The sequence below is a fragment of the Leucoraja erinacea genome, chromosome 5 (assembly GCF_028641065.1).
Source record: "Leucoraja erinacea ecotype New England chromosome 5, Leri_hhj_1, whole genome shotgun sequence".
NCBI classification, from domain to species: Eukaryota; Metazoa; Chordata; class Chondrichthyes; order Rajiformes; family Rajidae; genus Leucoraja; species Leucoraja erinaceus.
In genome coordinates, this window is record NC_073381.1 from 46286412 (window position 1) to 46299219 (window position 12808).

General features: G+C 39.9%; 1 protein-coding gene across 1 annotated transcript in view; it reads left to right on the plus strand.

Moving 5' to 3' along the window:
- ift172 (intraflagellar transport 172) overlaps nt 1-12808 on the plus strand; it is a 144172-nt gene that overhangs the window by 86739 nt on the left and 44625 nt on the right. The window contains exons 26-29 of the mRNA XM_055635509.1: nt 4425-4514; nt 5307-5404; nt 6552-6687; nt 8612-8728. Coding sequence (XP_055491484.1) covers nt 4425-4514; nt 5307-5404; nt 6552-6687; nt 8612-8728 — 441 coding nt within the window. The remainder of the gene's footprint in view (nt 1-4424; nt 4515-5306; nt 5405-6551; nt 6688-8611; nt 8729-12808) is intronic.

The window sequence follows — 12808 nt, forward strand, 5'->3', positions numbered from 1 at the left end:
GGGGTACTGATTTTAGATGATCAACCTTGATCATATTGAATGGCAGTGCTGGCTCGAAGAGCCAAATGGCCTAATCCTGCACCCATTTTTCTATGTTAATAATTTCTAGCTATTTTAAGATAATGTGTGGTGTGCGCAATTTTACAAGATAATTATGATTCACAAAAGCATTTAAACCAGCTAAATTAAATTATTCTGATTTCTATGTTGCTTTATTATTATTAAATGTACAGAGATACAGTGATTTTGTTTCCATACAGTTCAGTAAATTATCACTATACATAGGCACATTCCCAGATTAAGTGCAAAGTGTAAAGAAATTGTCCACTGAGACCATTTACAAAAATGGCCTAGTTTTGGCACCATTTTCAAAGTCCAAGGCTTTAACTGCAGCTGGCATGAAGGCCCATTATCCTTGTAACAATGCAGGATCAGCCTGACCAAGCAAAGTTGGAGACATCCTCCATCATTGCTCCACCCGCTCTGATTACTTAAAAACTAAATTGCATTATCCCATTGTTTCTTTAAAAGTCCAAATTGTCTTTGTCTTTCTAGCATATTCAGGAAAAGATACCACATAGTCTGGTTTAAAGTAATATTGTATGTCTTTTCCATGCCGTTTTCTAATTTGCGTACACAATTTAAGACCTTGATTTGAATGCAATTTCTCAGAGCCCAAAACATCAAATTAGTACAGTATTAAAACTCAAGTTTTAATAGTTTAATGTAAGAGATTAGCCTTGTGGGTTTTCTCTGCATTGCCACTTACTTGCCTTCATCATGAATTCATGATGCTTGACCAAAAGATTTGATGACAACATATTTATTTGTTCTAGATCATTTTTACTATATTGTCAATAATTAGCTGACTTTATTGATTTCACTGTTGGATGCACCAAGTGTCAAACATGCAAGGATTCCAAGAGCTCTTTGAAGTTTAATTCCATTGTCCTTCCTGTTTTTAGAACCAACTACAAATTTGTAAAGACTTTTCTGTTTTCAGGTCATTGATGTAAGTCTAGAAACAATAATGGTTCAAACACTAAGCCCTGGGGCACTGCACTCATTACTTCCCTCCAACCCAATACAACTTGCTTACAAGTAGGTTGCATTAACTGTAGCATCTTTCATATCCCCACATGTTCCTGTTTTATCATGCAAGCTCCCAATTAATTTATAACAAGGTCACTAACTTTGTTCATACCTGCAGGCAATGTGCTGATTTTTTTTCCCTTGTGAATACTTGAAGAAGCATTTTTTCAGAATATTTGCTCTATTCTGTTTTGTCTATTTGCATATGCCATCATTCTTAAGTCATCTGTGATTATTATCTTACACTTCAAGTACTAAAACCTTTTTTTTAATTGACATTTTGCCTCCAGCTGTATTCTTCTGCTCCTCCTTTTAAGTTGCTTCTCCACGTGCTTTTATCAATTGCACTGTATACTTTATTTTTCTCCTTGACATCTTTAGAGGTTATTTTTTGTTCTTTATTCATTTGCTGACCGATTTATTTTTATTCCAGACTTTCTAAAATTCAGTGTGTTGCAAAATTTCTGCAAATTTGTCAACATTCGGATCTCAACAGTGCTCACTTTCAGCCAAGATCTTAGATATCCAACAATTCTGTATGAGTATCTGTGCCACTGGGACTGCAGTGGTTTAAGATCACCTCACAACCACTAAGGTTATTAGGGTTGACCAATAGATGTTGGCCACATAAATCCCATGCCTATTAATGAATCTCTGTTTCAGTAAAAACACTTTCAGTTTGGTCATCTTGTTTCTAATATTTATAGTAATCATACCTTCTTTCTAGCATCTGTGCTTTTGAGTTTGTGTTTTTAACTAATGCATTTATCTTCTCATGGAATGCCAGCAATGGGGCAGTTAGTCTCATCCTAAATTAGATTTTATCCCTACCTCCCCTTCCTATCTGATGTTAAGTATTCTGGTCTTGTTCTTGCATCACAATTGCTTGCTTCATTCTGTGTCACCACATTGTCCTTTTATTGTGATTTTACAGAAAAATTGTATAACATCTTAATCATGTATATTTGGCCTTAATATGTTTGATTTTGCAAGGAGATTCTTCTGATGAATGCCTTAAGATAGTTGTAATTTAGTGTCATAGAACATAGGAACATATGTATAGCACAGGAACAGAGCCTTCAGCCCACAATGTCCATGCAAACATGATGCCAAGTTAAATTAATCCCCTCTGCTGTACTTGATCTATACCAGTAAATTCCCCATATATCTATGTACCCATCTAAAATGGCATATAGCACAAGGACCCCTTCAGCTCACAATGTCCATGCTGACCATCATGCACTCATTTCCACTAATCCAACCTTTCCTCTCACATACCTATCACCTCCACTCAGTTTTCCTGCCACCTGCAGATTACTGTAAACTATCAACCTATCCGCTAGCACATCAATGGCACATGGGAAGAAACAGAACAGAAAGGTCACCTGAAGGAAACCCATAATGTTATACTGGAAGTCATAAACTCTATTGAGGCCACACCCAAGGTCATAATTTCAGCTGGGCCTCTGGAGCTTTGGGGTCACAAAGTGATTAAGGTTTATTACTATCAATTTTACTGAGATAGTATGCAAAGCTTTATGCTATCCAAACAGATCAGATATACCATATATATGAGAGTTGATAGTTAGAATTAAGTACAATAAATAGAGCAAAGGGGAAGATACAGGGTACAGAATACAGTTCTCAGCATTGTAGTGCTTTGTATGTCATCAGTGCCACAGACAATGTACCACCATGCTATGCTCTAATTTCATTTACTTCGTTTTAATGGGCACTGCTTTCATGAAAAATATTGATGAGCTTTTTGTTGTTTCATTGAGAAAGCAAAATATGCAAACAAATAATTAAAAAGCAAAAACAAAAACAATAAATGTTGGCAGGATGCCATGTTCTTTCCCAGAATGTGTTTGAGCAAACCAAAGAACTTTATATTGTTTAAGAGGGAACTGCAGATGCTGGGGAATCGAAGGTTACACAAAAAAGCTGGAGAAACTCAGCGGGTGCAGCAGCATCTATGGAGCGAAGGAAATAGGCAACGTTTCGGGCCGAATATTACACTGTTAGGGTTCTTGAAGAAGGGTTTCGGCCCGAAACGTTGCCTATTTCCTTCGCTCCATAGATGCTGCTGCACCCGCCTGAGTGTCTCCAGCTTTTTTGTGTAACCAAAGAACTTTATAGTCAGGTTCACCAGATAAAAATAGAATAGTTAGCATTATATGTATTGTTTCTTTGGTGCTTAATGTTTTATTTAACGTGGAATTTAGGTTGCAGACAGGCTGCTGTTCATTTGGCTTTAAAAGATAGGTGAGCATCAAAGGGGGAAAGGCAGATTTTGTACCACCAAGTTTCATCCAGGTAGAATTTGAGCTTCATTTCATTTGGATGTATATGCCCCCAAATTAATTGGTTCTGTCCATGTGTTTGTTCTGAGAGGTGTTGCTGCCAATGCAATAGACAGAGGCATTTCATGACAGATCACAGTGTTGAGTATTGTAGCCAGCTGGATCTAGAGACCATTGTGATATATTACACTGTTATTTTCTTGAAGAAAATTATAAACTGTAATAAATTTATGTAGAAATAAATGGTTGTATTTGAAAAATGGAAGTTCTGTGGCTTTGTTTTACCAATTTTACCATTTCTTTAATTCATTTTGATTCTATAATCAACATATCAATATTTTAAGCTACAAGTTAAATCTTTACAATTTGGAACACTGCGATACAAATGAAAAATCGGTGAACTTCGCAATGTGTGTATGTGGAACTTTGTATGTAAAATGGCACTGGATTAATCTCCTGCCTCACCCCATTTTTTTGTTCTATGTAATGAAGGCAAACATTAATTTCCTGCATTGCGTTCATATATGTAACATTTTGACTAGAGCATTCAGCTCCAAAGTGATTTTGCATGTGTCACATTTGTGTTGCATGCCATTCGATATCATGATTTATCATGATTATATGTTTTGGTGATTGCTTAATTGTGGTGGGCTTTGTCACTACGATAGACACAAAATGCTGGAGTAACTCAGCAGGTTAGGCAGCATCTCTAGTGAAAAAGGATTGGTGACATTTCGGGTCAGAACCCTGCTTCAGACTGTAATAGTGTGAAGAAGGGTCCCGACCCGAAATGTCACCCATCCATTTTCTCGAAAGATGCTGCCTGACCAGCAGGGTTACTCCAGCACTTTGTTTCCATCTTCGGAAAATACCAGCATCTGCTGTTCTTTTCTACACACGTTATATGTCATCTTGCCCAAAGATATTCACGAAAAATCCCCACATCTTGCAATCAAATATTATTGACGAGGTTTATATAGTTTATGGTTCTGTTAACCTGAATTGATGGCTTTTCCTTTTATGTTTTAGACTGCAGAAAAATTGTACATTAAAGCTGACCAAATCAAGGATGCCATTGACATGTACAAGCAAGTGGGATGTTGGGAGAAGGCTCACAAGGTTGTGTGCTGAATTCTGATTATAAAATGAAACTATTTAGGAAGCATTTCTCTGTGAAACTGTTTAGGAAGCATGTTTATGCAGCACAATTCACCTGTGACACTGGTCGAAGTATAATTTTGTCTTGTAGGAAGGGGAACAGAAACCCAACACACTTACACAGAAACAGACAACTTGTACTCAAGGATATTGTATTGATTAAAAATGATGTCCAAGATCTCCTGATTCCATAGATAGTTATCATTCGTATGGGGATCATTTGGGATAGAGCTGACCCTAGAAAATTTGGCGGACTCCATTTTGATTGCTTTGAGCACTACTCTGCACTTGCTATGTCCCCGCAGCATAGTGTTTGGCTGTAAAATATTGATATATGTTTTTCATATCTGTCCTACTTACCATCTTGATGTACAATGTCTATCTCTGAGTTTTCCAGCAAACACTCTACTTAGCTTGAATGTAAAAATGACACCATTGAATGACACTACAAATTTATGAAAAGCATAAATTTGACAATCAGGCTGTTTATACGGTTAGTCATTTCACCTTTGAATTGCCATTTCTGACATAATCATATATTATAACAAAATATACATAATTACACATTCATGCAACATAGAAACAGACCGATTAGCCCTCTACTTTAAGCACTTATGTAATGGGGAAAATGTTTCCACTATCTACCCTATCAGTGCCCTTAGCTTTGGACTTGTCTGTTCGATGCAATGATAATTCTGCAACTTTCACAGATTAATTGTCAGTTTAAAGCAAAACTTTTCTTAAAACTTACAGTTGGCTATGAAGTGCATGAAGCAGGAAGAAGTTGCAGTTTTGTATATAAATCAAGCACAAGAATTGGAAAATAATGGAAAATATAAAGAAGCTGAAAGGTAACATATTGAATACAATACTGTAGGCATTATTAGATGATGTAGAAGCTTTTGACCCAAATTGTCCATTGTTTGCCTTGACACATGCAATAATGCAAATGTTCCTATGATATTCTGCAAATGTTCAATATTGATCTCAGTGCTGGTGCTGGTATTGCCAAATATATAGATAATTACAGATACAATTCACTCCAGTTGTTTTTTGCATTACTACATCCACTTGGGGTCAGTCAAGAATGATATCTCCCAGGTTTAGGAATTTGGAATATTGTCAGTGCTACAACTGAATGATATCCAGATTCTGCATGATGCCATGTTTCCAGTGGTAGAGCTGACTTTCTGTATTCCCGCAATGGCTTAATTAAATATCGCTTTAATATTGATCACTGCATGCACTGTAGTAATCAAATATTTCAGTACATTATTTCAGTCCAATGGCAACTATAATGCAGTTTGAATAAGTGACATTTAGTGTTGAAAGAAAATTGTATTACAGTTCCTTTCATCTTTTTTTTAATTTGGGCTAGAGGGGTTGCAGTCTCAGATGGAGGTCTCAATATGTCAAGTCATAGTTTTGAATATGTGGGTGGCAAATGGTTAGTAGTGAATGGATAAAGAGAGTCTCAGTCATGGGTTTGTGTAGTTGAGTTCCATGTCAAAGTCCTGGGGTATGGACTAGAACCTTGGGTCCCAATTTGGGGGGATGGTTGGAATATCTCAAATCCTAATCTTTGGGTAATTCATGTTCTGTGTTTTTTGCTTGTTTGCTGCTTGGGAGTCATCCATTTAAGTATTCTAAAAGTGAAGATGTTTAGCAAATAAGGCAATAGATATGTTACTTCCTTAATTCATGGATTCATAACTATTTGTGAAATGCTGATAAATTAACCTGTGCACATTCAGTATATCACATGGTCTTTGTCAAGTACTGATGAGACCAATGCCAAACAATGTTTATGATATTCCACTGGGAGGCTGGAAAGGATTAAGAGATCCAGGATGCAGCATGGCAAAGCAGTAGGAGGTGTAATTTTATCGCCATTGTATCTTGTATCTACCCACTGTATTTACAGCTAGTATTCTGACCTAATGGAAGAAAATTGATTAATTTATTTTGAACTCTTACTATGATAATCTTTTGCTGCAGATTATACATTACAGTTGATGAACCTGATTTAGCAATCACAATGTACAAGAAGCTTAAAATGTATGATGACATGATACGGCTGGTGGCAAAATATCATAAAGAACTACTTACTGACACCCACCTTCATCTTGCAAAGGTATGGGAAAATAAGTGCACGTAGCTGTGTTCAAAATGGTATCTTTTTGTCTGACTGTACTGTGCTACTGCTGTATTTATTTGCAGGTGGAAAGGTGAGGACATCTGAGAGAAAGTCAACATGGTTTTGTGTATGAGAAATAATTTCTCACAAATTTGATTACATTTTTTTGAAGACATCACCAAGAAGATCGATGAGGGCTAGGTGGTAAACATAGTCTACTTGAATGTTAGCAGTGGGCTGATCTGGAAGGCTAGACACATGGTGTTCAGGGTGAGCTAATTAATTGGATACAAAATTGGCTTGTTGGCTGTGGATAGTTGTTTTTCAGATTGGAGATATGTGACCAGTGATGTACCGCAGAGATTGGTGCTGGGTCCACTGTTGTTTGTTTCATACAAATGATTTGGATGAGAAAGAAGGCGGCATTATTAGTAAGTTTGTGGATGTCAGCAATTTGTCAGGACATACACAGTGAACGGCGGGACATTGGGGACTTGTTGAACCATGAAATCTGGAGGTACAGGAACAGACCCCTGAAAACGGTGACACAAATAGACAAGTTGGTGAAGAAGACATATGGCAAGCGAGCCTTCATCAACCAAAACATTAAATACAGGAATTGGGACGTTGTACAAAATGTTGTTTAGGCTGCACTAGGTGTAATCTGGATGCCAAATTGCAGGAAATTTGTAAGTAAGCTAGAAAGGTTGCAGAAAAGATTCACAAGTAAATTGCCTGGATTGGAGGGCTTGAGTTATGAGGAGAGATTGGTAGGTTGAGTCTGTTTTACCTGGAGCTAATGAGAAAGAGAGGTGACAAATAAAATTACAGGACCATAGATAGGGTTGATACCCAGAGTTGATTTCCCATGGTGGGGTGTCTAAAACTAGAGGCCATAGGTTCAATGTGAGAGGGAGGAAGTTTAAAGAAGATCTGGGGAGGGGGGTACATTTTTCACAGAAAGTGTAGTTGGAATCTGAAATGCGCTGCCAGAGGGGGTGGAGACAGGAACAGTAACGACATTTCAAAAGCATCAGATACTTGAATGGTCAATGCAGAGAGGTATGTAGAATTAATGCATGCAAGTGGGATTAGATTCGGTAGACATGATATTTAGCCGAGACACGGTGAGGCCAAGGGCCTGCTTCTATGATGTACGACTCCATGACTATATCTATAATTTAAAAATATTTGTCCAATATTGCAGGAGAGGATGTTATGTTGACATTGATTTTAAAATTATATTCATAAATCCAAATGTACAGAGGTAATCTGAATCTTGATGCAACATGATATGAACATTTGGCAACTTGGCCCATTTTTTCCTTACTGCTGCTGCCGATGAAACCCTCAATTGTCTCACATTTACCATATGGGTTTTCACAAAGGTTGCTGGACAAAACCCTATTGGGCATACCTGACAAGGTTGATTGTATCATGCCTGGGCCTTCCAAATAAATTTACACTTTACCACAAAAACATAGAATCAAAAATGATTTTACTTTTCTTCCTCACAACTACAAAATCTTCAATCACATGAATGGGCTTACAGATCTTGTACCATCTCTATCCTGCTGCAGAATCTGTGAGCAAATTCCACAAGCTTAAATACTGGGGAATTCAAGCAACTTCATGCAAAGTGATAGATTGAAAATTCAGAAGATGCTGACAAATTCAGGGCTTCCAGGTTTAATATGGATCTGTCCAGAATCTGCTGGCATTGAAGTGGGTAAATGCAGGTTGCTCTGCTGCAAAACACTGCAAACTCTAGGCCATTATTTTTCTCAACTGAAATCTGAAGCTAACATCTATTACTCCACAGTTAGATAGCTTCAATCAAGTTACAGTAGTGTTAATATATTTCTAGCTATCATTTGGATTTATTGGTGCAACCTGTTCTGATATGATTGTGTTGCTATAGGAACTGGAAAGTCAAGGCCGTTTTCGAGAAGCTGAGTATCATTACTTGGAAGCGAAAGAATGGAAAGCAATTGTGAATATGTACCGTGTTAATGACATGTGGGATGAAGCGTATAGGGTGAGAACATCAGCTTGTTCATTTGCATATTCTTGCATTCATTTTGTAATACATGAAATCCATTGTTTATAAAGACCACTCAAAAATGTTGAAACTTAAAACATCAAATGGCTCTAATAAACTGAAATATCTTTATATTACAAAACATATTAGTAAAACCTGTTTGTCTGTTACAATTCAGTCAAAATAAATAGATCCCCTGAATTTTTTATTTTAATGCTATACCCTCCTGTTATCCAGAATGTGATCAATAATAGAACAAAAAGAAATAGGGCGACACAATGGCACAGCTGGTAGAGATGCTGCCTCACAACATCAGAGACCCAGGATCGATTCTTGCCTCGGTGGCTGTTTGCATGGGTTTCCTCCAGGTTCCACCCATATCCTCTAGTTTCCACCCACATCCCAAAGATGTACGAGTGTGTAGATTAAATGGCTTCTGTAAATTGCCCCTAATGTATAGGGAGTTGATAAGAAAGTGGGATAACATAGTATTAGTCTGACTGGGTGAACAATGGTCAATGTGGACTTGGTGGGTCGAAGGACCAGATTCCATTCTGTATCTCTAAACATGAAAAATGGGAGCATGTGTCAATCAATGTGATCTTTGAATCTTTTTTGACCATTCAACAGATCATGGCTGATCTTGACCTCGGATCCATTAATACTTGTTGCCATAACACTTGTCCCCATTATGGACCAACGGTTTCCCTCATAATTGTGTATGTTCGGAGGCAAGAAGAGGCAGTATAGTGATGTAGCTAGAAAAACTGCTGTCTCACAGTAACAACAAGTGTTTTTCATGTCCACTGGGTTTCTTCCAAATGCTCTAGTTTTTTTTTTTCCATATCCCAAATATATAGTAGTTTAGTTTAGAGATTCAGCATGGAAACAGCCCCTTTGGCCCATCGACCCATACATTTATTCCATGTTATTTCAGTTTCACATCCTACACACAAGGGGCAATTTACAAAATCCAATTAACCTACAAACCTGCATGCCTTTGGAATGTGTGAGGAAACTGGAGTACCCAGAAAAAACCCACACGTTTTCAGGGGGAACGTATAAACTCCATACAGACAACAACCGTAGTCAGGATCGAACCCGTGTCTCTGGCGCTGTAAAGTGGCAATTCTACTGCTGTGCCACCCTATATTGGTAGGTTAATTGGTAATTGCACTTTTCCCCCAAAACAAACTTCAGACATCTTGATGTATTCCACCAGATTTCCAATTGTTTCTTATTTCAGTTCTCCCTTTATCCACACCACTGCAACCGTATCCCTTCCTATAATATATTTTTTCAGTTTCCTTTCTTCACGCTCTGCTCTTTTCCTTTTCCTCATTGTTTCTCATTCATTTTCTTTTATTCAAGTGAGTTTACCGTGGTCATAGTTACAGCTATGTATATCCCACCGGATGCTAATGCTAGCATAGCCCTAAGCTACCTCCATAGCACTATCAGCAAACAAGAGAACACCTACCCCAAAGCAGCCCATATCATAGCTGGTGATTTCAATCATGCAGACTTAAAATGAGTTCTCTCCAAGTTTGAACAACACATCAAATGTGCAACCAGGGGAGAAAATACATTAGACAAGGCCTACTCAAACATCAAGAAGGGGTTTAGAGCCACACCACTACCACACTTAGGCCAGTTGGATCACCTATCCATTCGCTTAGCACCAGCATACACCCCCCTCAGGAGAAAAGCTCAACCCACCACCAGGACTGTTAAAACTTGGCCTGAAGGAGCTTCCTCACAGCTACAGGACTGCTTTGAAAGGACAAACTGGGACATTTTTGGAAATCAGGACTTGGAGGAGTACACATCCACGGTACTCTTTTACATCCAGAACCAACCCTAACGACAACGTCACCATCAACAAACTCATCCGGGTGTACCCCAACCAGAAGCCGTGGATGACAAAAGAGGTCCAAACTCTCCTCAAGGACCGCAACACCGCCTTCAGGTCTGGCGACAGAGCCCTGTACAGCGCTGCTAGAGCCAACCTGAAGAAAGGCATCAGGGATGCCAAAGCGGCCCACAAGAGGAAGATAGAGGACCACTTTAACAACAACGATCCACGGCGGGTGTGGCAGGGCATCCAGCATATCACTACAAGCCCAGTAACAGCACGACGGCCGAAGGCGACGCCTCACTGGCAGAGGAGCTGAACTGCTTCTTTGCTCGCTTCGAGGCAGAACCAGAAGAGCTCGTCACCATTCTCCCACCAGCCCCTAACAACAACAACTACACCCTCACTGTGCAGGAGCATGAAGTGAGGTGGGTGCTCAGGGCGGTGAACCCGAGGAAGGCTGCCGGCCCGGATGGCGTGACGAGAAGGGTTCTGAAGGAATGTGCAGACCAGTTCTCCGAGGTCTTCACGAAAATCTTCAACCTGTCCCTGTCCAAATCCATCATCCCACCGTGCCTGAAGTCTGCCACAATCATCCCACTACCAAAAAAGCCTGTTATCAGCGGCCTTAACGACTACCGACCGGTCGCTCTCACACCAGTCATCATGAAGTGTTTCAGAGGCTGGTCCAGCAGCACATCAAAGCCAGCCTCTCGCCCACCTTTGATCCACACCAGTTTGCCTACAGAGCAAATAGGTTCACTGAGGATGCCATCGCCACTGCTCTTCACACTGCACTGACCCACCTCGAACACCAGGAGAGCTATGTGAGGATGCTTTTCATTGACTTTAGCTCCGCCTTCAATACCATCATCCCCAGCAGACTGGTCACCAAACTCATGGATTTAGGACTCTCCCAACCCATCTGCCTCTGGATCAAGGACTTTCTGTCTAACCGCCCCCAGACCTTCAGACTGGGCCATCACCTCTCCACCCCCATCACACTCAGCACCGGCTCCCCACAGGGCTGTGTGTTGAGCCCCCTCCTCTACGCCCTCTACACCCACGATTGTGCCCCCGCCCACTCCACCAACGCCATCGTCAAGTTTGTGGACAACACGACTGTGGTTGGACGTATCTCAGGAGGAGATGAGACAGCCTACAGGGAGGAAGTCCAAAGACTGGCAGCGTGGTGTTCAGATAACAACCTCATCCTAAACACCACAAAAACAAAGGAAATTATCATAGACTTCCGTAAGAACAGTGCAGCCCCCAAACCCCTATTCATCAATGGGGACTGTGTGAAAAGGGTCTCAGACTTCAGATTCCTGGGCACACAAATTACGGAGGATCTCTCCTGGACTACAACGCCACCACCGCAGTCAAGAAGGCCCAGCAGCGACTCTACTTTCTGAGGATCCTCAGGAAAAACAACCTGGAGGAGAAGCTGCTGGTGTCCTTCGAGAGTGCTCCTCCATCGAGAGTGTGCTGGCGTACTGTATAACCACATGGTATTCCAGCTGCTCTGCAGCGGACAGGAGAGCCCTTCAAAGGGTCATCAACACCGCACAAAAAATCACTGGCTGCCCACTGCCCTCCCTGCAGGACATCTTCAGCTCTCGCTGCTTTGGCAGGGCAGCCAACATCCTGAAGGACCCTGGACACAACCTGTTCCACCTGCTGCCTTTTGACAGACGGTACAGGTCTTTCAAAACTCGCACAAACAGACTCAGAGACAGCTTCTACCCCATAGCCAGACGTGAACTTAACAATGCAAAATAAGAAATAACACTCACATTCAACTGAATGGTTCTACCTCAGCTGCTATTGTTATTTATCTGTAAAAAGTTTTTATATGTATATATTTTTATTTTTCTTATATATTTAAAATTGCTCTTGTGAATCGCACCATGGGATTGACTTTTAAATTTCGTTGTACCATGTGCAATGACAATAAAGAGATTCATTCATTCATTCATCACATCTCTATTCTGACATTCATTCTGCTCAAGCTCCCTCTTTCTAGCATGCGTCCATCTTTTATCCGGTCTATTACTTTAAATAACATTTTCCATTCTTCCCTGTATCTCAGCTTTTATTCCATCCTTTCCTCTAACCATTTTGCTATCTCTTGACCCTTTTCTCGATAAAGCATCCAAAGGATTCTATATTCATTTACCACTGCAGAAGACAAATTAATGATTCAGTGTCTTTATATTCTA